Here is a 25,481-nt window from a genome sequence, read left to right on the forward strand (position 1 = left end):
GCTTAACTTCCAACCTTCTGGACTAGTCTGCAATCAATGCAGTACTAGTAAACCATGGTGAAATAAATCACAGCAACAGGGTGTGGCAGTATAAAACATGGACCTCATCACAAAAATAAATATATTAACTAAGCTACAGCTACATATAGTGTAGCTCAAGTTACCCAGTTCATCAAACTCCTAATAAAACTGTCTTTTGGCAATTCAACTTGTATCTGCCTAGAGATACACGTGAAGAATTTGAACTGGAGAAATTTAGGTGTAGACCTGCATGCGTCTCTCTTTCACATGTACTCACAATAAAAAAAATTTTAACATGTAATTTTTTCCTGTGATGGCAAAGTTGAACCGTTACTCCAGTCTTCTGTGTTTCCTTCAGAAATCATTCTAATATGCTGATATGCTGCAAAGAAACCTCTCTTTTTATTATCAATGATCAATTCTTTGATTAATAGAAAGTTCAAATGAACAGCATTTATTTGAAATCTTTTGTAGCAATGTAAATCTCTACTTTTAATTAATTTAATGCATCTTGCTGAATAAAATATAAATTTTTTGATCCCGAACTAAATGGTAGTGTGCATGTCTGTTAATTGTCCTATGAATTAATGGCCAATTGTTATGTAATGTAATGTTATGTAATGTAATGGCTGATATGATTTCAAATTCATCAAATTAAATGACAGCAAATATGATGTGCACAAAATCAGTTATTTATTTTACAATATTTACTCAAAAACAGAAAATGCACATTATTTACAAGGCTGTCAATGTTAAATTTTGGAGCAGGTAGTAGGCTATATTAATTGGCCAATGAGGCACAGTTATCAGTTGATAATTTCAAATATCAGCTAAATAACCCAAATAGTGGATTATACATCAGTCTATCAGTATTAACAGTTTTAGCTAGTCTTGTTGTCTCCTTTCTAAACAAGTTGACAGAAAATGTTGTATTGAAAATGTATGCAAAAATTATTTTTACCAATCTGTGACTTAATAGGTAAAAAATAAAGCATTACAATTAGGCAAACGTATAAACCTGGAGCTGAGGCCTAGCATATAGCACATGCTACATGTGAAGCAATGGTGCCTTAGCAGGAGATACAGGTTTGAATCACACATCCTGTCCCAATTCTCCCTCTTCCCGCCATCACCTCTCAAGTTGTGCCATAAATAAAATAGCAAAAGCCCCAAAACACATATTGAAAAAGAATAAAAAAAAACAGAATATAAAAAGCAGCAGACTAGACATTTTTGTACGTCTTATCATAGTTTGATCTAGATTCAGTTTTAATAAACAACACAACAATAAAACTGGTGCCTTTTTCACCTTGGGAACTTACAAATGAATTTTATGTTGTGGTCATGTCACGCACTTGACTTTAAATGACTATTCTCTCATGGTGCAGGGATTTGCACGGGATGGATAAAGATTACTAAAATGATGAAGAAAAGTCTATTTTGGGAGCAGCTCATAACATCTTTATCCCATCCAGCTCCACCAATGACTTTCTCGCTCTATCTCTCTCTGACACACATACACACATCCATCTTTACACCTTTCTTTTTCGTCTTTCGACTGAATAGGAGATCCATTTATCTTGATTTATCGAGATCTCTTCTCTCCCAGTTTATTCTACCTCCCTGTTACCTTTCCCGTCTTCCAGACTCACTCCTCCATACGTTTAAACTCATTCACCCTCACTTTCTCTCCATCTCAGAGCTGCGTTAAGCAGGTCAGCAAGGCAGGGATGCTGAGAGGGAAAAAAGATCACCACGAAGATGAGCAGCTCCTTCTTATCACACACATGCATAGAGACATGCATACAGAGAGACATCATACTGATCAAACACACACATGCATCACAATAACTTTGTATCTGCACACAATGCAAACAGAATGCTTAGATTACAGCAGAAGGTTTCAGGTTTGCTTCCACAAATACTGCCATCAGATATTCATTGATGGCCTTCCTCCTTCTGGAAAATAGTGTATAAGGGCTTTTGCACCAGATAGTTATAGGAACTCAGTTATAGGATCTAGCCACCAGGGCGGTCCCCCAAGAACTAAACTGCCCACTAGGGCCATTTTCCTGGTTGGAACTCTGAAGTGACGTAAGTCGGCCGACAGGAACGTCATTTAAGCGCGGCATTTAACAACGTCAACAACTGGAGGATGGAGGACGCCGTGATTGGAGCTGTGTTTTTGTTGCGGGTTTCATGATAACAGAGATGGAATGTAGACGTATAAGTTATGTGATTGAAAGAGAAAAAAGGAGGACTAAGAGACGAAATCTTGCAGTGCTACATATCATCAAGGCTGAGAAAAGAACACAACGTGCCTGGACTTCGGCGCTGGTCCATCTATCGCTGTTTTACATGTTCATTGAGTTCGTTTTTGGAGTAAGTATATGTAAACTGTGTGTTTACATGGCTTTTTAAAAATGACGGGTACCAGCGTTTTCTTATGGGATGCGTTCGGTCAATCACTTAAAGTTCCTATTGTGCTGGGTTAGACCCTACTCTGAGCTAATTTAGTCCCCTCAAAAGGCATTCTATGACTAAAATCGTTCCCAGTTTCTGTGGTGTGAACACGGCAAAAAGCAGGTACTTCCGCCAATATTTATAGAAACTATGAAAACAGCCCTCCAGTGCGAAAGTCTCTTTATGCTGTTAGAAAACTTTTGAGGATGTCTACCCAGATAATCTGAAGGGGTGTGAACACAAAATGTGAGTGCAATACTTGCAGCCATGATGCTAGGGAGTTGCTAAAGCACTCTAAATCATTTTTAGCATGTTGCTATGCAGTTGTTTCGGTGTTCTGAGTGGTTGCCATGGCATTGCTAGGTGGATGCTTGCAGGCCCGAGCCAAGAGAGTCCCTATGGCTGTTCACACACTGCAATATTTTCTGTTTTTATGTGATTTCTTTTTTTGTTGTTGTTCTATTCAGACTACAAAGAATGAATGCGTCGGAAAGGCAACCTGTTCAGACTGTAGTTGATTTTCCTAGCACATCCGCAATGGTTGTCGTACCTTCAAAACAAAATAGTATTGATTCATTTACGAAGGTGAATCAGAAAATCTGTTTCATCTGTTCGGGCTACAAAAAAAAGGATTTTATTCAAAAAGGCAATATATAAATAAAAAACGTGTTGCCTGTGTGAATAAGGCCTGTGACATTCTGGTTGCTAGATAAGGCTCAAGAACATCAATAATCAATAAAAACCTTAAGTTAGTTCACTTAGAAATGTAGTACCATGAATCTCATTAACAAGCCAAATTTTTTTAAGGTATAATTTATGTCCACAGCACATACGATACAGAATGAATTACTTTAATACTAAGGGTTATGGGTTTGTGCTTTAGCAAGCACTAGTAATTATTCAATTCAATTCAATTCACATTTATTTGTATAGCGCTTTTCTCAATACATATCGAAAATGCATGTGTCTACATTGCAATTTAGAGTGATCTGTTATCAAAGATAACTGGTGTAATTATGTTCCACAATGACTGGCTTAAGTCTACAGCACCTTGAATTTGATTTGGAAACCATATTAACTGGTCAATGAAGAGCATTGCTGAAACTTACAGGATTTCTGGGCTTATCCACTTCAAACACTGACCAAGACTGCATCATGTAGAGGTGGGGACTAGACCAGAATGACTCACTCTCACACATTACTGCTGCTAAGGTGTACACCTCAACAAGGCAGGCTACTCTTTGATATGTGCATGCAGTGGTCAAGAAAGAGTAGAGACACAGTAAAATGGCATAAACACTGAAACTCTCCCTACAGGGAATGGAAAGTGCCCACATCACAACCTGCACCATATACCGAAGCCAGACTGAGAAAAAGTGTCATCCATACTGTTGTAAAAGAGATTATAAGTTGGTCTGTATATAAGAGATGTCCTATGTGATTTCTGTAAGAGTACCATCTGTGCTTTTAGGATCCAACTTTCCATTTCTTCCTACCTTCATCAAAAGTCACCAACTCCTGACTAAATTACAGCTACTAGCCTCTCTCATACCCTAGGTACTCACCAAGCCAGTTCAACATCTACAAAGCCCACTGTGTGCTTTTCATTACCAATTTATGAGCCACTGGAAGCAGGAGGAAAACTACATTAAAAAGGGACAGGCAGCAACAGCTTATGGAAGGAAGCTGGGAGCAAGCCATGAAGCCAGCTAAAATGCTCTTGACCGGAAGTCTTCTCTTGTGTGCCCATTTTTTGGCGGCAAACTTTACTTTAGCTGTAATACAGGGTCACAAAGACCTGAATTAACTTGTAGTCCTGCAATGTGACTATGATCCGTAGGGTTGAATCTGCAAACATAAAAAAATCAATCTATCACTCATGTGGTTAGCAAATGACACCATGAGAGATCCATTCAACTTATGCTCATCGACATCTCATGAATTACCTTAAAAAGAGACTATATAACTCCCAAAACTGTCCATTTAAATTGTACAGACTCTAGTTTTGTAGCCTATGTTGGACTGGTTTACATTCAAGTAATTTTTATTTGTAAGTTCAATGATGAATACACCTCAAAGTGACCTTTACTACTAAATGGGCAGGGCACCAAAGTGATGATACTCAGAGGTTGAATGAGTTTGCCAAAATGGTGGTTAATGGCTTTAACTACGATCCCTTATAAGACAAAGCAATTAACGTTTAAGATGGTGGCTGTAAATGCTGCTCCATTTCCCAATGCAATTTCCTTGTAATTCCTCAATTTGATATGTAAATTAATTATGTTGCTGTGGATCTCCTCAAATGAACTTACTTCTGGTCTTGGATTCAAGTCAGTAAAAAAAAAAAAACTTGACCCAGGTCACTAAAACCCTTTCTCATCTAGCAGTTTAGACAAGCAATAGGACAAGTTTGTACTTTAAAATTTCAAGATGTGCATAACTTGTTATGATACATATATTAGTAGCCTGGAAAATCTCAATGAAGAACATATACTGTTATCATCCACAGAGCCACATGTTGACCCCGCATGCAATCCATGCTTTAGACAGAGGGAAAGCTTGTTAGGAGCCACATCCAAATCGATGTGTTAGGCTATATGCCATCTGATGAGTGAAGGGATTTGTCCTGACAGAGTAAGGGCAAAGTCACAGGGAGGTGGGTTATGGGAAAAACAGCACTTTCCTACTCTAGCTTTTATCATGAAACACTTTCCAGTGTTTGGAAGAGCCTAAATGTAGCTTATGCTGTTCATCAAAGAAGTCAGAGGCATACATAAACTGGGAGACACTACATAAACGGTCTACTTGTAAGTTTGTGTGTGTGTGTGTGTGTGTGTGTGTGTCCTCCCCTCCCAGAGCTATCAAATTTAGGAGTATGTTGCAAGATGAATGGGGAATACTGCCTCAGGTGGTCTCTGAAAAGACTAACAAGCTTGTGTCCATCCCAGTTTAGTTTATGTCAGCTACAAGAAATGAGAGATGTGACATTAACAGCAACTACAAGCCTGTCAACCAACCAATAAGAACTTCACGAAAAGCATCTTCGCAGGATACACACCTAAAAGTTGTTTCTGTTATACAAATTACACAGTACTGTGTCCATTTGAGACATGGTAAAACTTGCCTTGCATGCTTGATGTCTTGTCTGAAGTTAAAAAGCTAAAGAGAACGAGCCTTGCAATATTTTACAAACTGCCTAATGAAACATAAAAGCATTGACCATCTCTTTAAATGAAGAGATTCATTTTTTTTCTGGCAAAAAGGCAGGCCTCTTAAAAGTAATTCCACAGTACGTTTACAGTTGTTGCAAGATTTTGTACAATGAAGTTAGTTAGTCTATTCACAGCTCCGTGTCACTCTGCCACGGACACCAAAAGAAATCCAAAAACAGAGCTAGTCACACATAAAAATAAATGGGGCCAATAAAACAAAACAAAAAAAGAAACTAGAGAGGGTAGATTAATGCGTGCTCAAGGCAAATGTTTGGAAAAGAGCACAAAAATGCATGAAAAAAAGTTTAGAAGATTCGGGGAAAAGAGATAAAAGAGGCACTATTTTAAGGGACAGGTGGCTCCTACATTGCAACTAAAAGCATTATGCATTTAAAAAGACGTCTCAAATAAGACAATCTCCTATAATATATGTCTTTTTTATTATAAAAACCTCCAAGACAGAGAGATGATAGCACAAAGTAGTTCCAAGTAGCCTAAATCAAAGATTCACCTATGATTCCACCCATTTTTGATCGAAAAAAATCGACATGATCTATACCTAAAGCATGAATTCTAACTAACACCGTGACAATATCCATGTTTAAACTATTTCTAAAGGTGACAACATATAATGATGCAGTAAGAATGCTGATCGAGATGGCAACATGCAAAAGAAGAGCAGAAGCAGAAGTGTGTCCATTTTGAACCGGCATTGCTACTTCAGCACCACAGCAGAAACCTTGCAGAAAACGCTATGGAGATGAAGGGTGTAGGCATAGCCAGATTTATCCACACACTGGGCTACATACAGACTTGGATATATGTGCCACATCCAAATCTATTCTAGATGTGGATAGTAATAAGAATCGGCCATATATCTCCCTCCAAGCAACACGCTTGTGCACGTATGAACATTATGAAGAAAATTGTAACGTCACCCTATATACTGAGATCCTTGGAATAAAGTCGCGCTTTTATCCTCAAAATATGACCTAGGGCGATCATATGTTTTGTCAAACAGTAAATATATTAACCAATGCGTTGAAAACCAACAAGATATCTGTCAAATTTCGATAGCTTTCAGGCATTCTGTGCACAAGATTTGCATCCCATGCAACACCGCAGTTTTGCATTAATGTAATTGTGGCCGAACTGATGCTCTTGGATTTTTTTTCTTTTTTAAACAACCATTAAATGACGACTGGGTCTCTAAACAGACGTGATGGGCTAACCTGACTCATCAATCTGAGTAATGAATAGCGATAAGCGAAAGATGCATTGAAGGTCTCATAATCGAACATGTTCATGGGTGCATGGCTGCAAACGCGGTTCATGCAATGGATTTGACTGATGCTTATTTTGTGTATATATATCACAGAATAAGCTGTGAATAACACTCGAAATGGTTGAAACCAGATGAGGAAATATATATTGCGTGGTTTTAATCATTGCAAATCACATCCACTGACAAGCAACCTGGCTGCCATGAGTTGAGCCGCTGCTCTCTGGATGGCACAGGAGGATAACGTTTAAATACCTTCCCGTGGTCTTTTGCATCTGACCCAGTTTACATGAAGTAACAAGCCGAATATGTCCCCACTCCCTCCCCATTTCCCTGCCCAAAGCCCCGGCCTGTGCATCAGGCATCTTCGGGAACACGGTGTCTTGCGAGGAATAAGGAGGGAACAGGCTAAGCCCTATGAGAGCATCGCGTAAAAAGACGATACTAGTGTGTCTGCATGTAAAGAAACCAACTGTAGTCTTACCTCAGCTTCGTGTCCAGCTTCCTGAAGCAGCCATTACCAGTATTCCCCCTTTACCGTCCGAACCTCCGCCACACAGGTACCGGGGCGGACCGAAAAACCGGCAAAACGACCCCCCTCCCCCCGAACCGCCACCCCTTCGGACGGGTTGCTACGATCGTCTCCCGAAAAAGACGAAACGCGCACGCTATCGTCTTGTCGTCGCTCTACAAGCCCTCTTCAGCACATTTGTCTTTCTTTTCACAGTCCCCCAAAAGCACAGATGAGCGCGACAGGAGAGTCTTCAAACCCCCGGCGCGGCCAACCGCCAGTTCGATGAGCAGCAGTACATGCAACCGTGACAACCGCCGCAATATTCCGCCTTGACGTGGTGTGTCCCGTCTGCTCGTTCAGAAAAAAATCGCGTTGAGTCGGGCAGTAACGGTAGTGGTGTGTGGGTCTCGGCGGCTAGCGCTCAGGCTAACCGAGATCACATCGCCCAGCAGCGGCAGTATAGTAGCGGGTCGCTCGCGGTGGTGTTGCAGCAGCAGCAGCGAGGGGGTGGAGGGGTGAGAAGAAGAGTGATTAAATGAAAATGGAAAAAGAAAGAAAAACGAATGAACAAAAAACCGGGGTTTCTTCGTCGCACCGCTACAATTAGCGATGTGCATTCGCCAGGGACCCCCCCTCACTGCCCGTTAATCTCGGATCGGCTCCGCGGCTGCTTGTCGCTTAGAGAGGGTCTGCACGGTGAAGCGCGTCCCCGCTACAAAGCGCGCTCGCTTCAGTGTGTGTGCAGTGTTCACAAAATGGCCGCCTAAACAAACCCGACAACGGGCTGCACCCAGCGGCTGTTAGCGTGATTTGCCTCGGCATTTGCCTGTGTAGGGGAGTAAAACGATGCTTTTACGGGAACAGTAATTTAGAAAACGCGCTCTGGAGTGCCTTTTTGGCCCGTTTCGAGCTATTAGAAATTGATAGTTTGCTTGGAGCCAAGGCAAATGAACAATGCCGAGGCAGTGGAGGTGTGAAGCAGCTTACTTACAGAGCTAATCTGCGACCATAAATGGTTATGGATAAGAAAACTTTTTATCTTAATTTAGCTCAATATTTACATTTCAGCACAACCGATGTGGGACAAGACAATGATGTGATGAATTACTTGGGAAGTTTTCCCAGATATATTATTGCGCTATCAAGTTACTTTTTACTTAAAACAATTTAAACTAGCTTAAGATGGTTTGCTGGTTACAGTCTGTCCAGGTCGCAGGTTTCAGAGAGGTTTGGGGCATTTCCAGCTGGTCAAACTGGAAGACCAGCTTAAACCAGCCAACAATGAACTAGTTTATGCTGTTATCTGCAAAATGCACATCCCGTTAAATTTTAAAATACTTTCGCAGCGATGCGAATGTCACAATATTTTTGACTTTACAGACGAACAACTTGATGCAAAGTTCGTTATCGACATCTTGTCATGAGCTTAAAAAAAAGGTGCAAAAGCATATTACACCACCACTTTTGTCATATTGCATGCTGTATCTTCGGCAAAAAAAACCTCCAAAACAATACGTTTTATTATTCTGTAGCGAGAACTTCATTCATCATTTCATAGTGCTCATGTAACAAGTCACACTAACCGACTATTGACACTAAACACAAAGTATCACACACAAATATGTTAGTGCGTGTATATCTATATACTTAACCTATAACATAGTTATAGCCTATCTATGTTCTATATCTGTTTCAGAGTCGCATCGTGAACGCGCATCATCAGAATAGTGGGGTGCTCCTTCAGGAAAGCTTTATGGTAGTTAAGGTCGTTCAGTGGATGTGAAACTGATTAAGTTAATTGAAGTCTTTATATACATCTTCTTTCATCACCATTACATGAATTCCTCATTGTTCCAGGCCGAGGGCACCATTTAAAACGGCCTGAATGTGTCATGTGCCAATGGGATAAAAAGACAAGGTCAGAAATGTGACCAACTCCCCCCACGCAAGACATTCACACCAAACATATTTATAGGTGCCTATTGTTCATAACCTTTTAGTCACATTATAAGCTCTAACATTCACACGTCTGCAGGATTTCTGTGGGAACGTTCAGACTGAACGTGAAAATGACCCTTATGTCCTCTCTCTCTGTTGTTTCTTCATGTGTGAGACCTACCGTAGTTTATGAAAAAACGCAAAGTTATACATTTAAATTGGATATAAGTTAAATGGACCGCCAGGTCAACCTAGGTTACTAAAATTTAAACATGCAGGAAGTTCGTCATCAAATTCAAGGTGAAAGTTCATAGCGCTACCTTTACCTCTGCATTACATTCCGATCCGATGCCATCTAGTGGTCTACAAAAACAGTACAGTCAGTTAATAATTGAAAACTAGATACAAAGTTTTTCAGGACAAGTATACAATACAATTCAAAATAATTGGACTCAGTCATTTTTTTCTGAAAGAAACTAATATTTTCATTAAGCAAGGATGCATTCGTTTGATCAAAAGTTACAGTAAAGATATTTATAATGTTACAAAGAATTCTACAAATAAATTATGTTCTTTTGAACTTTCTCTTAAAAAACGGACCAAATCAGCATATTAGAATGATTTCTGAGGGATCATGTGACAAGTAATGGCTGCTGAAAATACAAAAAAATTGTAATAATATTTCACAATATTAGTTTTATTGTATTTTTGTTCAAATAAATGCAGCCTTGGGGAGCATAAGAGACGTCTTTCAAAAACATTAAACGTTGCATTTTAAGCCTGGACAATAACATAGACATAGTGCCATAATATTGTATCAACATACTTTGTTATGGTGCTTATATTGCATCACTGTAGAATTTGTTGAAGGGATAGTTCACCCAAAAATCTAAAATTCTGTCATCTTTTACCCCTCAAGTTGTTCCAAACCTGTATGATTTTTTTTCTTCTGCTGAACACAAAAGAAGAAATTTTGAAGAATGTCGGTAACCAAACAGTTAATGGGCCTAATTGACTTCCATAGTATTTTTTTTCCCATACTTTGGAAGTCAGCTGGGCCCATCAACCGTTTGGTTACCCATATTCTTCAAAATATCTTCTTTTGTGTTCAGCAGTATAAAGAAATTCACATTTGGGTTAAAATCATTCAGGCATAAACCAGCCCAAGTCAGGTTGACATTAACATAGTTAACAGAGTTGTCTAATCCATTTCCGAAGAGTAATTAATTGAAATAGGTTTTGTACAAGAAAGCATATAAAAGAAACATTTTGTGCTTCTTTACAAACAAGCACTCAACATTCAGTCACTATTCTTCTGTTGTCTTTTATTAACTGTCATTGCATGCATGAAAAAACATTTCCAACTGACATTAAAATGTACATTTTTAAATTAAATTTTGTACATTTAGTATTTATTCAATTAACTAGAATTTTTTTATTTGTCCTGTGCAATATCATCCTTTGACGAGGTATAATGAGTCTTCTCCAGTTCCACACACCAGTTACCCTGATCGTGGTAGCTCCTAAGCACTTTAACACCTGCCACACCTAAACACAGTTCCTCCAGCTCTCCCTGCTGGAAGACATGATAATAGCGGTGAAATACAGGCCTCTGGCTTGTGTTGTCCACAGGAACATCTGTGCTACTACTCGTTGCTCCCTTGCTCTTGTCCGCATTACCTTTTAAGTGCCACGGCACCAGGAGATCTTGTGAAAGGAAAGTTGTGCGGTTAGTATGGACATGGATTCTGGCTTGTGTCGCATTCCCAAAACCTCCCTCTGTGAATTTCATGTCTGATCTCATTTTCCCATCATGCTCCTCCTGTTGGTTCGACTTATATTCTTTGGTTTTAAGCGCCTTGCCATTCTCCATGCTAGTTTCAGTTGTTCTTTCTTTCAGATACTTTGATTTCTGGTTGTTGTATTCCTGCTCCATAGCCCAAACATAGATCAGAGCTCTTCCTCCCACCTTTAATAACCGGATCAGCTCTCTGACAGCGGCCTGTCTTCTCTCCTAAAAACACAAGCAGTTTGTTCAGCATCATGTACAGATATGCCCCAAACTTTTGAGCTGTAGTTTACACTGTACCAGACAAACAAACTCTGTGTTAGCGTACTAAAGCACTATTGCTCAATTCACATATAAAGGGGTTATTTCTCACACAGCATCAAAAATGGCCTGTTTAAAATCATGGAGTAGTTAACTAAATTAATGTGATAGTTCACCCAAAAATTAAAATTATCCCATGATTTACTCACCCTCAAGCCATCCTAGGTGTATATGACTATCTTCTTTCAGACGAACACAATCGGAGTTCTATTTTAAAATATCCTGGCTTGTCCAATCTTTATAATGATAGCGAAAAAATGCATCCATCCATCATAAAAGTAATCCATACGGCTCCAGGGAGCTAATAAAGGCTGTCTGAAATGAAGCGATGGGTTTTTGTAAGAAAAATATCCATATTTAAAATTTTATTAACTATGATAACTAGCTTCCGACAGATGGCCATACACAACGATTTGAGGCGGAAGAGTAACCCCTGACCCGACACACGGAAGCTCAGAGGATAGAGCAAAACAAAACACCAGTCAGGAATTATAAGTCCAAAACGAGAATTTTTAAAGAGAAATGTTGGAGGATTTCGATATAAGAGAAGAGGAGCTTGAGTTTGTTGCCCAGCACTATTTGTCTGAACCACGAGAGGTGTCTAAGCTTGCGATACTCCTACATCCTGCGTCAAACATCGCGTCATGGGTTACTCTTGTGGTGCAAGTCAACCTGCGCAGCATGTGTAAGGTAGTTAGTTTAGTTTATAAAGTTTTAAATATGTATATTTTTCTTACAAAAACCCATCACTTCACTTCAGAAGGCCTTTATTAATCCCTTGGAGCTGTATGCAATCATATTTATGATGGATGGATGCATTTTTTGGGGGGCTTCAAAACAGGCCCCCATTCACTACCATCATAAAGCTTGGAAGAGCCAGGATATTTTTAAATTTTCTCCGATTGTGTTCGTCTGGAAGACGATTGTCATATATACCTAGGATGGCTTGAGGGTGAGTAAATCATGGGATAATCATTGTGAACTATCCCTTTAACTAAATTATGGCAGTTGTTGGGCCAATAAAATTATTATACTGTAAGTATACCTTAGAGAAAAAAAAAAGTTAAAATAATAATTAATAAATAAAATATATATATATATATATATATAAATAAAACAACCCCTTCAAGTGTTTTTTCCCTGAATTAGCGAGGTTGCTCACCTGTGTGGAGAAATGATGAATGACTGCAATGGAGATGCAGGCATCACAGCTGCCACTGCGCAGAGGGACAGACAGTGCATCTGACACGAATGCCTCATGACCTCGTTCAATGCTGATCTGCACCAGATTAACACTGCGGTCGCAGCCCACCTACAGATGGACAGGCGATACAGGTTACAGCACAGTTAAAGTAATAGAAATCATCATAATTGTAAGTGATAAGCATGAGATGTCAGACCAACTTATGTCACTTCCTGGTAAAGTCTGCTGTGTTGTATTACTTACCGACATCACTTCAGGGTTGATCCCCAAGTATTTGCCGTTGCCGCATCCGATGTCTGCCAGAACACTACCAGGTGGCAGGGACAGTAGAAAATCTCGCACCTGAGGCCACGGTGAGTGTCGTGTGCTGCTGAAGTGGGAGGAAATCTCTTCATAGACCTGATGGACATACTGTGACTCCAAACGACGCGCATCGCCTTCAGCAACCGGCACGGTGGGTAGAGAGGGCAGCTGCTGGCTATCACATACAGATGGATAGGCTACAACAAGAAAGAAACAGACTCTTGTAATTTTTACATCTACAAAAATGCACAAATGCAAAGTGACATTCATATACTGTATGTGTTTTTTTTTTTTTTTTTTTTTCATGTATATTCACTATCATTTAACAAGTTTGGGTCAGTATATGATTCTTTGTTTAAAGAAGTCTCTTAAGCTCATCAAGGCTGCATTTATTTAATGAAAATACAGTGAAAACAGTAATATTGTGAATTATTATTACAGCTTAAAGTAAATATTTTAATATATTTTTAATGTGTAATTTATTGCTGTGATGCAAAGCTGAATTTTCAGCATCATTACCCCAGTCGTAAGTGTCACATGATCCTTCAGAAATCATTCTAATATGTTGATTTTGTGCTCAAGAAACATGTCTTCTTATTATCAATGTTGAAAACAGTTGTGCTACTTAATATTTTTGTGGAAACTGTGCAGAAACCATATAGATGTCTTTAATTGCACTTTTGATTTGCATTTTTGTCAGGATTCTTCAAAAGAACAGCATTTATTTGAAATAAAAAAATCTTTTGTCACATTATAAATGTCTTTACTGTCACTTTTGATCAATTTAACCCTCTGGCGCTCCTCACACTTGTACTCTTCCCGGTCAAAAGTGGCCGAACACTACAAATGTAACTTTTTTTTCCCCCCAGGAAAATCAATGTAATATATTTTTGTTCAATCTTTTTTTTTTTTTAATTAATTAATATTTTGTATTTTGAGGGAATTTTATGGTACTAAGTAAGATTTATGCAATAATTATGATCCATGTTTCCACAATTTTTACAATTTAATAGAATTAATAAATCCATACCAATTTTTTCAAATATTTTTAAAAATTATTTTTCAATTAATAATTCATTTAATAATTCATTCCTTTTCAAATCATGTACACATAGCAAGTGGAAAAATGTCATAACATTTACATGAATTTAAAAAAATTAAAAATCAAAATGTACATTTTTTTTGGTCCAAAGTGACCGAAGAGAACTAATGTATCTTTGCTGAATAAAAGTATTAATTTATTAAAAAAAAAAAAAAAATCTTACTGACCCCCTATGTTTTGAACAGTACCGTACTTCACACACTCACCACAGTTGCAAGGTGTATGCCGGATTTTTCGGAACGTCAGCGATATCCTGGTACCACGGCGGCTCAGGGTCAGATTACTCAAGTCAGAGGTCATGACCCCTGACCCTCCAGCCTCCATCACTGGTACCACATCATACTTCCGAGGTGTTATGCTGACATGAAACACACACAAAACATGTTCATCTCTCCCTAGAACAAAGAATTTATAATTATATTATGTTGTATATTTTGTAAATAATAAATAATAATCATTAATTGATTAAATAATAATATTTATAATAATAAAATGCAAAATCAAACAAAAATCAAAGAACATATGGCTGTGATGTTTGGTTGTTTGCATATTTTTGGCCATATAGTGTATATAGAGGGTTGATTAAAAAAAGAAATCCTGTTTCTCACCCGTGAGTCCACAGATAACGGCTCTCTCCTTTCATCACTAGCAGACTTCTCTCTGGCAGCACCACAGCGACAGAACTGCCGTCAGGATGTTTAAAGTCCATTACTGTCTATAAGAAAATGGGAGGAAAAACAGAGGAAAGATGTTAAACAGAGATATCCATCCATGTAGGAAAATCATGAGGTTCAGTTTCCATCTCCATCTTTGTTTTGACCAAGGAAAATCAGATAATCAATAAAGTCACTGTACCCATAACTAATCAATATGGCTACAAACAGGTCTGGTGTAACAGAACACTATTCCACACTTTATAACACTGACCCACTCATAATACTGATGTATGAAAAAATGTTGTAAACAAATAAAAGAAAACGATTAAAAAGTAAACATATGCTCATAATCCATAATAACTGACATTTTAGTGCTTCTTTTATTCATACCTTTGTACCAAGACTCAAGGAAAGGATGGTGTCTTCAAATGCAGAGTGAGTGTCCACGTGAGGAGGAATTCCTGTAATAGGCAATAACATTTACTCCTATAAACAGACATAAATCTCCCCTCAGCTGCATAAATACATGATGTACTACCTTGTCCACTTTGGTATTGGTTTACAGTGAGCTGGTCTGGGAGGACACTTATGTGGCCATCAGCCAAACATCTTTGTAGTAAAGCATCACATTCCGCCGGCAGGCCTGAAATGACAGGTGTCTATTTAATATATTATATATCTCCTCACTACCATTCAAAAGTTTGGAAAAAATGTATACTTTTATTCAGCAAGGACACATTAAAGGGATAGTTCACCCAAAAATGAAAATCTGATGTTTATCTGCTTACCCCCAGGGCATCCAAGATGCAGGTGACTTTGTTTCATTAGTAAAACACAAATGATGATTTTTAACTCCAACCGTTGCAGTCTGTCAGTCATATAATGCATGGCAATGGTAACAAAATCTATGAGAGTAAAAAAAACATGCACAGACAAATCCAAATTAAACCCTGCGGCTCGTGACGACACATTGATGTCCTAAGACACGAAACGATCGGTTTGTGCAAGAAACCGAACAGTATTTATACCATTTTTTACTTCTAATACACCACTATGTCCAACTGCCTTGAGCACGCTCACGGCATCCGGTGCGTGAGGTGTGTACGCGCTCTGGCGTAGTTTACGCAAGCGCCGGAAGTGATCTCTCACGCGTATACGTCACTCATTGTTTACACAGTGCACAAACATTGTAGGTACAACGGCTAATCAAAATGGTACTTACTTGCGCTTATCCGGATTGTTCAAACTGACTTAAAACTAAAAGATTACGTTCTCTCACGCGTACTCATTCGGGAGTGGTGACTTTCCACGTATTCCCAACTTCTGAGCCTGCTCGCCTGAAGTTATGGTTGATTGCTCTTCGGCTGGATATCAACACATCCATTAAATGAGTGATGTATACGCGTGAGAGATCACTTCCGGCGCTTGCGCAAACAACGCCAGAGCGCGTACAAACCTCACACACTGGATGCCGTGCGCGCGCTCAAGGCAGTTGGACATAGTAGTGTATTAGAGGTAAAAAATGATATAAATATTGTTTGGTTTCTTGCACAAACCGATCGTTTCATGTCTTAGGACATCAATGTGTCGTCACGAACCGCAGGGTTTAATTTGGATTTGTCTGTGCATGTTTTTTTTACTCTCATAGATTTTGTTACCATTGCCATGCATTATATGACTGACAGACTGCAACGGTTGGAGTTAAAAATCATCATTTGTGTTTTACTAAAGAAACAAAGTCACATCTTGGATGCCCTGGGGGTAAGCAGATAAATATCAAATTTTCATTTTTGGGTGAACTATCCCTTTAAATTGATCAAAAGTGACAGACATTTATAATGTTGCAAAAGATTTTTATTTCAAATAAATGTTGTTCTTATGAACTTACTATTTATCAAAGAATCAGTTTCCATAAAGATACTAAGCAGCACAACTTTGATAAAAAGAAATGTTTCTTGAGCACCAAATCAGCATATTAGAATGATTTCTAAAGGATCATGTGACACTGACGACTGGAGTAATGATGCTGAAAAACATCACAGGAATAAATTACATTTTAAAATATATTAAAATTGTAATAATACTTCACAATATAAAAGTTTTTACTGTATTTTTTGATCAAATAATTGCAGCCTTGGTGCATACGGCACTTTTTTACAAAGCATTATCAACACTTGTTGAATATCTGCATCTACTTCATTATGATCAAAATGTGGAATTTTTATACTTACCACCTGGTAAGGGCTTGTCTTTGTCCACGTTATTATTATCGTACCGAAACTCATACCCATAATGCTTCACACTTCTGTGTTTCAAAGCTTTCTGCACTGATATACAAAAATAAAGTGAACACAATATTATTACTAATATGTTAATAGATTTGCCTTCATCAAAATATTACCTAAATATAACAAAATATATGAGAAAGAGGATTAAAGAATGATTTGTTTTTAATGCTGATTTGCCATAAATCTGAATGAGGACACCAAATATCTCTCACCCGTGACATCATCAGTATATGGTGTCCAATCAACAGCCTGCAGCAGTTGCAGCTCCTCCTCTGGAGAGACAAAATCCTCCAACACAGACAGACCAGGAGGCAAAGCACAGGACACACTCCTGTCACCGTCCACTGACAAACAATCAAAGATGAGATACATTAGAAACACTTTGTTCAAAGCTCAACTGAAAATGATATGACGCGTGACACGCACCTTTCTCGACATAGCTGAAATAAAGCGTCACACTTTGCTCCTGACACTGCAGTGCTCGTCCATTGAGAAATGTATATGCATTCTGGCCTGCTTCAACTGATGAATATGTTACAAATGCATATGGTTTCGCTGGAGGGGTGAGGAGCTTCTCAACAGTACCTCCCTCTTTAAGAACATCCAGCAGCGACTCTCTGCTCACTCCATTCCCCAAACCTCCATTAGACACCACCAGATGCTACATAACAGACATTCATGAACATACACATTATTTTATGAGTCATTTATGCAAAGCAATGCACTGCATATGTCACCATTTGAGAGGCTTCATCAAGATCACTGTTAATGTGAACATAAAATAGTAAATTAATGACCACTCAATTTGCTATGGCCTCTTAAGTTAAGCTTGTTTAAGTTATTTGGCAGCTTATTTATATCAGTGTTACATGCAAAGACATATAACCTGTAATAAACTTTATTCAATGTGGTGACTTGACTGAAGAAGCCACAAATCATTTATATCTTTCATAATTTTACTGCATTCGTTTAAAAAAAAAAAAAAAAAAAGTAGTAACAAGCAGCTAATATATGTCTACACTGCAAAATTAGTATTCAGATTAGTATTAGTATTCAAATACAACATAATGACAGGAATCTACTAGCGGCAGTACTCTACATTTAAACTAACTGACTGTCTGGATCGATTTATATCTTTCTGATAATTCAGAAAAAGAAGTTTCATAGTACCTTTGTGGGATGTGACACTGTGCTTATACCCTCGTGTTTCAGTAATATGTGACTGGCTTTAATTTGCCTTCGAAGCAGTTTTCTCTCCTCTTTAGTTCTTCTGACACTTCTTGAGCTCTCCATGCTGCTCTCCATTGTGCTACCTCATATTTGCTCCCCCGTTCGCACGAACCACGCAATTGGTTCCTAGAGGCTTATTTTTCTATCTTTTATCTTAATATCTATTTAATTTTAAGTTTCCATTCTTCGGCCCCAACATTATAAAGACATAACTTTCAAAGTGAACGTGGAAAATTAATCTGTTTTTACGTTGAAAGATAGGAACGTGTCATTTCTGAGTGAATACAGAGCCACATCGAACCATAAATCACGCCATTTTCACAGGTCTAATATCTAAATGTAGCATTATCAGTGCGTGGACAATTATCGAAGGCCTTTAACCAACGGAGTTTGGATTTGGTCATAAACGGTCAATATTATTGCGCATGAGAATTAAGTTTATATTCTTGACATCGTTAACCTCCTATGTAATTTACAAACTTAATTATTGAGCAATGAACTGAACAAACTGGCAACTTTATTAAGTTATTGTTTTCGTTTAATATTTATTTACACTGCATATGTTCACAAAAGGAAACTATAGACTTTTAAAGGGATAGTTCACCCAAAAATGAAAATTCTGTCATCATTCACTCGCCCTCAGGTTGTTCCAAACCTGTACACATTTCTTTGTTCTGCTGAACACGAAGGAAGATATTTTGAAGGAAGTTTATAACCAGGCCGCTTTGGGGCACCATTGACTTCCATATTATTATTTTTTTTCCTACTATGAAAGTCAATGGTGCCCCAGAATTGTTCAGCTTCCCACATCCTTCAAAATATATTCCTTTGTGTTCAACAGAACAAAGAAATTTATACAGGTTTGGAACAACCTGAGGGTTAGTAAATGATGACAAGAGTTTTCATTTTTGGGTGAACTATCCCTTTAATTCAGATTCCTAACAATTTCTTTAAATCACAACTCTAACTAGACATGCTCACACAGTGCCTTAAAAATGTTTGGATAAACCTAGTTTGCTGGTTTTAGAGGCGTTTAGGGCACTTGTCAGATAGGATGGGAGAAAAACAGATTGACTAGCCTAAACCAGCAAACAATCTAGCTGGTTTAACAACCTTTTTTAGTATTGGTCATACAAATTGACCTCAAAATGAGTATAAACCCATATCTAGCCCTTATATTATGGCCTTCTGAAATGGCAGCAAAACAAGAGGAAGTTTTGAATTGTTTCAGAGATTTGTGAGGTTACAAACATAATACAGAAAAGAGAAACTTTGAACAAATGGGTTTTCTGTAAATGTTCCACAAATAACAGCCATGACATTTGATTGTTAAAAATTTTTACTAAAAATATTCAAAAAAACAATAACAAATGTATGCTTTGGAAAACTGTTGATTTAGTTAACATAACACATTTAGCTTCCAATAATTCTAACAAGCAAAACACAAACTTCATCTCTCAGTACAGTACAGTATATTACATGACAGAGGATGATCATACAAAGGAAAAACGGGAGCAGAGCTACTCTCCATAAACAATATGTTGCCTGTGCCATTCAGCGGGATACACTCCCATCTAAATGGAAACAGGAAAATGGTTCAGATATATCAGTCTTTTGTCATCTGCTCTGGGTCCATCTAGTGGCTGAAGCAGTTATTTCAGGAGCAAAGGAGGATGTGTGATGAAGTGATAAAATATTAAGACCCTCATTTCTTCTGCTTGGGTGGTGGTCTGCAAAAAATAGACAAATAAATAAATTTGCAAAACTTAGCTACACAAGAAACATTTCAAGCTACAACTTGAAGTAACCCATTTGCAATTCAGGTCTAAATAAGCAGCTGTTCAAACTAGGGGCCACATTATGGTGCAAGACTTTAAAAAAAAAAAAAAAAAAAAAAAAAAAAAAAAAAATAGTCTGAAAGTTCCTACATGGCTCTTTTAGGTTTATACATGAAGACTCACCTGTAGATTCCCACAACAACTGCATGATCTCTCTCATACGGCTCCAGTGTCAGCTGTTCCTGAGGTTTCATGTTCTCAGAGCTCATCTTCTTCACCTCTGACGCAAACACTGCCTCTGGAGCGGCTGTTGAATCAATGCAGTTAGCCTGATGAAAAGAAAAAAAGAAGTTAATAACTGAAGACTGATGAATACTAAGTTTTACAGCAGCAAGAACATGATTAATGTCAACATATTAGCAGCATTACACTACCTTGATGGAAATAACAAAATGGCCTCCATTTTTCAGGAAATTGTGTGCATTCAGGGCGACGATTCTCGTTTGGTCAGGCTGAGCAACATCAGCAAAGATGACATCCACCATACCTTAAAGAAAACAGGACATTGCTTTAATAAATAACCTTGCAATAAGCTTTCTTTACCTTCCAAATGTTCACATCACAGGAACTTACCAACAAGCATGCGGTACTTGTGCGGGTGTCGTGCATCTTCAATGATGGGAATAATGTTGGTTCTCTTTTTGGCCACATTCAGCAAGTCTCTGCCTGACCTGTGAGAGAACTCGACAGCGTACACCAACCCCTCCTGTGAGGAGTGAATGAATAAAAATTAGACAATGTCAAACAATACTTGCAGAAATACTGTCTAACAGTGTCATATCCGACAAAAGATAATTATTAAATAATTATAACATTAACATTAACTATTAATCAGTATTGTTAATTAAACTATTAAAATCATTTTCTGTGAATATAGTGTGTGAATAAAGCTGATATATAAACAAAAAATTAAAAGAAATTAAAAATGTTGGGATGTTGGCAACTATCTGAAATAAAGTTTAAGATTGATGTACAAAAATTACTGAAACTACAACTGAAATAAAAACAAAGAATAAAAAAATCTATATATTAAAAAACTAAAATGACAATCAAAATTCATTAAAATTAAAATAACTAAAATAAACAAAACCTTAATTCAAAATATTAACATTATAATGTATAAAGAAACACAAAATCACTGTCAAGTGCTTCTATTTTTAAGCTAAAATATATAAAATGGTTTTTTTTCCCCATGTTAAAATGCTATTCCAGCTTAATCAACTATAATAATATTAAAGCAACTATAATATAACAATACACAGAATTATGTCAAACACACACTTCAACTTTAAATGTTTAAGAGTTTTATTTGCTGATGATGTGTGCAGATGTGGACTACGGAAGATGATTAGGGCCAAGCAATAATAAAAAAAAATAAAACCATCGAGATTCAAGTCATAATAATGCGAGATGAAACTTGTTAAATTGAGAAAAAAAAAAGTTGAAATACAATGTTGAGAATGAAATCATTAAATTGAGAATAAAGTCATCATGTTTTGAGAAAAATTTAAATTGAGAATTAAAAAAAAAAAAAAAGTCCACATACCGGTCCAACAATGTCAGAAACATGGGATACAGTAGTCCCTGATGCGGCTCCCAAGTACATGACCTTTGCTCCCGGCTTGATGTGGATCTGGTCAACACCTCCTAAAATGGCTGCGGCCAGCTTTGACCGGAAAGGATTCCATGCTCTGTACTCAATTTTAGTTTCCCCTTCCTTAAATCAGAAAAAAAAAAATTAACATGCAATGAATACAATGCTTTCTAGAACTACTCTAGCGAAAATCAGAGACATGCTACTACAGGCTCACCTCAACACTTATTCTCTTCTCTCCGTACACAGACTCTCCAATCACCATGTTCTTTGTGACCAGGGCATCCTCCTTACCACGGCAGATAAAAACTCCTGTCATTTGAAACAGAATGTTAGCATGTAACATTGTAAGCAACAGCATATTCAATTCAAGAAAGGTGTGACGTTGATGACCCACCTTCATGTCTATGGGGCTCTACGGTCACCCTTTTGCCCCCTCTGAACCCTCCTCGTCCTCCTCCTCTTCCTCTAGGAGTACCACGACCACCCCCTCGTCCACGGAAGCCTCCTTCACCTCCAGGGGACCTGAATCCTCCACCTTTATCAAACAAGACACAAAGAAATGCATCAAAACGAACAACATGAAAAATACAGTTTTTCTGACATGTCAGACAATAGAAAAGGAAATTAAAATAACATTTTGCTTACCACCACCTCTACCTCCTCGAAATCCTCCTCTTCCGCCCCTGTCTCCTCCTCCTCTTCCTCCAAAGCCTCCTCTACCTCCTCTACCTCCACCTTCTCCAAAGCCTCCTCGACCCCCTCCAAAGCCTCCTCTACCTCCACCAAAGCCTCCTCTACCTCCACCTCCTCTCGGGCTGAAACCTGTCAAGAGAACTCAAATATTAATTCATTGAACCAATAACAGCAAGACTTTGTTTACAAAAAAAACAAGGGACAGAATAATTCCATATCAAACTAAGTAAACTGTAGTCAGCTGCAACAAATCCTTTATATTAGGAAAACCTTCAGGTAAAATAACATTATGACTAAGTAGTTAGATAAAAAAAAAAAAAAAACATATTAGTGATATTACTATTTTAAACACGGGTTGCAACAGGGCCCTAGTGTTTAAATGCCCTCAACTACTTGAGTTCACAACTAACTACATACAAAAGTTAAAAATCATTCATTGGTAACTTTGAGGTTGTGTATAATATTTACATTTTTACTACAGGTTGTCCACTAAACCAAAACTACACTTTTTTTTACTAGGTTGTCGACGTGAACATGGTCTGACAGAGAAATTCAACGTTTTTCTCAACAATGTGTGTAAACTCCACCATGAAAATAAGCCTTTTGTGTCCAGCCAAAATCAAATATATTAAAAGTACGATTTTGATTTAATAATAAAAACAACGCAACTAGGTAAAGTGGACCAGTAAACTTTGAAACAAATGAATAGTTTCTCAAGTTAAGAGCCATGTGGGGCTTTAGCACCGCGTGCGCGTTATGACTCGGTTGCTCGCACGCGCAATGTTATACACTGCAATAAATACAGTTGAAACCAATATTTTTTTATAAAACCACACAGAATGTTTAAATATATACTAATAAAATAACAAACAATGTCATTTCATTTCATAGAAAGGGCGTTTAGTGCAGGAAAACTTTAAGCGCGTGGCTAACTTGGCCGGCATGTTCACACGAGCAAAACCAACACAAATAAACAGTTATATTTTATAGCGCGATCACGGAAACCAACATAAAAGCATCAAAAATTATAAACAGCTTACCTGGTTTCATTTTTTCTTACTATGTGTGGCTAATCCTGTTTTAATTATACAAATAGCTACCGATGATAGAGTCATGCAGCTCTTCCTCCAGACTCGTTCAGCACTGATCAGGTGGCCACATGTGCGTCGAACGTGTTTCCCATAATGCACTTGCAAAAAACGTGGCTCTTGCTCGTTGTCCTGCCATCTAGCGGGAAACATTGAAACTACAGTCATGCACATGCGTCATTCATGTGATTGGAATGAGCCAACAGTGCATCATAAAAATAAATGGTTATTTTAGTTTATGAAAGACTACACATTCAAACAAAAGTGCCACTGTTCTACCACATGTTTTGTAGAAATTGTAATTATACCATGTTTTGGACAGCATTTTGTAAGATGCAGTGGGCTACAATGTAAATATCATGTTACATGAATATGGTAATCATTCAGCACTATGGATTTAACATGTATTTCACTAGAAAAGCACTTTGATCAGCTTCTAATTAAATGTGCTATCTAAAGCAATGTATAATGGCTAGAGCAATATATTCATATAATGAAACAAAAGGAACAAGTCAACTGGGTGTCCACAGACTTTAAAACTCAAAGGACTTAAAAGGTTAGTTCACCCAAAAATGAAAATAATTTCATTTATTACTCACCCTCATGCCGTTCCACACCCGTAAGATATTTTTGTTGAAATCCGATGGCTCAGTGAGGCCTGCGTAGCCAGCAATTTCCTCTCTCAAGATCCATTAATGTACATATTTAAATCAGTTCATGTGAGTACAGTGGTTCAATATTAATATTATAAAGCGACGAGAATATTTTTGGTGCGCCAAAAAAACAAAATAACAACTTATATAATGATGGCGGATTTCAAAACGCTGCTTCATGAAGCTTCGGAGCGTTATGAATCAGCGTGTCGAATCAGCTGTTCGGAGCGCCAAAGTCACGTGATTTCAGCAGTTTGGCGGTTTGACACGCGATCCGAATCATGATTCGACACGATGATTCATAACGCCCCGAAGCTTCATGAAGCAGTGTTTTGAAATCGGCCATCACTAAATAAGTAGTTATTTTGTTTTTTTTGGCGCTTTATAATATTTATAATATTAATATTGAACCACTGTACTCACATGAACTGATTTAAATATGTTTTTAGTACATTAATGGATCTTGAGAGAGGAAATGTCATTGCTCCCTATGCAGGCCTCACGGAGCCATCGGATTTCAACAAAAATATCTTAATTTGTGTTCCGAAGATGAACGAAGGTCTTACGGGTGTGGAACGGCATGAGGGTGAGTAATAAATGACATTATTTTCATTTTTGGGTGAACTAACCCTTTAATTAATGAGGAATCACTTTATAAAAAGAGATGGTATAGACAAACAACAACAACAATGGTGGTGAAAACTGAGAACAAAATATAACTTCACACTGAATGCTGCAAAATGTATTTTGGCTAAACCCATGCAGTTGGTTATTTATTTATTTTTTTCTCTCTCAGGAAAAACAGTACTCGTTTTGATGCTCCAAGGTCACTGGGGAAATTTTCTTTTAGGAAGGAACTATGTACTTTGAATTATTCTCTATAATTCTTGCTTTACAATGACCCCAACAGGACTTGCTTTAGTTTTTTATATATTACTGTGTCTGTCAGTTGATGAAATACATTGTAGAATAAAGATTTCTTTGTTTTTCTGCAAATGTAACTGTTTAAAATGACATAAAACAAGACTCACAAGACCATGATACTGTTTACTGTTGCTCGCCAATGCTGATTTTATACTCAAAAACACTGGCACACACTTTCCAATCTGTAACTCACCAGACATGTGATGAGGAAAGCTTACAGTTTTTGTCCGGCTATGACACAAGGATGTTGAGTTCTGCAGTAGGTTTTTGAGGTAAGTTTAGGATAAAATGTCTATGTATTTTAGCAGAAGCAAAACATTTTCTCTCTCACAAACTAACCAAAGGAGCAAAAAAGTGCTTTTGGT

General features: G+C 37.7%; 3 protein-coding genes across 4 annotated transcripts in view; all 3 read right to left on the reverse strand.

Moving 5' to 3' along the window:
• Nucleotides 1-8,215, reverse strand: part of dyrk1b (dual-specificity tyrosine-(Y)-phosphorylation regulated kinase 1B) — a 45,665-nt gene extending 37,450 nt beyond the window's left edge. Inside the window, exon 1 of the mRNA XM_051864673.1 lies at nt 7,463-8,215. The gene's annotated coding sequence lies outside the window, so the exon portion shown is untranslated. The remainder of the gene's footprint in view (nt 1-7,462) is intronic.
• Nucleotides 8,216-10,734: 2,519 nt separating this feature from the next.
• alkbh8 (alkB homolog 8, tRNA methyltransferase) lies at nt 10,735-18,442 on the reverse strand. Of its 2 annotated transcripts, XM_051864683.1 has the most exons (12): nt 18,264-18,442; nt 17,520-17,754; nt 17,306-17,437; nt 17,037-17,132; nt 15,344-15,448; nt 15,196-15,266; nt 14,758-14,864; nt 14,356-14,507; nt 12,988-13,244; nt 12,703-12,852; nt 11,111-11,444; nt 10,735-11,006 (listed from the first exon to the last, which is right to left on the reverse strand). In XM_051864683.1, the coding sequence occupies exons 1-12, from the start codon at nt 18,396-18,398 to the stop codon at nt 10,963-10,965; spliced, it is 1,818 nt and encodes a 605-aa protein (XP_051720643.1). In that variant the 5' UTR covers nt 18,399-18,442; the 3' UTR covers nt 10,735-10,962. The 2 variants fall into 2 exon arrangements, with proteins under 2 accessions (XP_051720643.1, XP_051720642.1); XM_051864682.1 differs by having other exon boundaries at nt 10,735-11,444.
• A 1,202-nt stretch (nt 18,443-19,644) lies between these two features.
• Nucleotides 19,645-23,655, reverse strand: fbl (fibrillarin). Its single transcript, XM_051864745.1, has 9 exons — nt 23,492-23,655; nt 22,404-22,580; nt 22,153-22,293; nt 21,973-22,067; nt 21,708-21,878; nt 20,735-20,867; nt 20,536-20,648; nt 20,285-20,430; nt 19,645-20,053 (listed from the first exon to the last, which is right to left on the reverse strand). The coding sequence occupies exons 1-9, from the start codon at nt 23,499-23,501 to the stop codon at nt 20,029-20,031; spliced, it is 1,011 nt and encodes a 336-aa protein (XP_051720705.1). The 5' UTR covers nt 23,502-23,655; the 3' UTR covers nt 19,645-20,028.
• Between the last annotated feature and the right edge of the window lie 1,826 nt (nt 23,656-25,481).

The sequence above is a fragment of the Ctenopharyngodon idella genome, chromosome 16 (genome assembly GCF_019924925.1).
Source record: "Ctenopharyngodon idella isolate HZGC_01 chromosome 16, HZGC01, whole genome shotgun sequence".
NCBI lineage: Eukaryota > Metazoa > Chordata > Actinopteri > Cypriniformes > Xenocyprididae > Ctenopharyngodon > Ctenopharyngodon idella.

Coding starts and splice junctions, on each gene's coding strand:
- alkbh8 (XM_051864682.1), bottom strand. CDS start 18,398: ATGGAGAGCAGCATGGAGAGCTCAAGAAGTGTCAGAAGAACTAAAGAG. Junction 17,755..18,263: donor CAGTGTCACATCCCACAAAG/GTACTATGAAAC, acceptor TCTGTTATGTAG/CATCTGGTGGTGTCTAATGG. Junction 12,853..12,987: donor TCAACCCTGAAGTGATGTCG/GTAAGTAATACA, acceptor GTCCATCTGTAG/GTGGGCTGCGACCGCAGTGT.
- fbl (XM_051864745.1), bottom strand. Junction 22,068..22,152: donor AGAGCCCCATAGACATGAAG/GTGGGTCATCAA, acceptor TTCAAATGACAG/GAGTTTTTATCTGCCGTGGT. Junction 20,431..20,535: donor ATTTTGTTATTTCCATCAAG/GTAGTGTAATGC, acceptor TCTTTTCATCAG/GCTAACTGCATTGATTCAAC.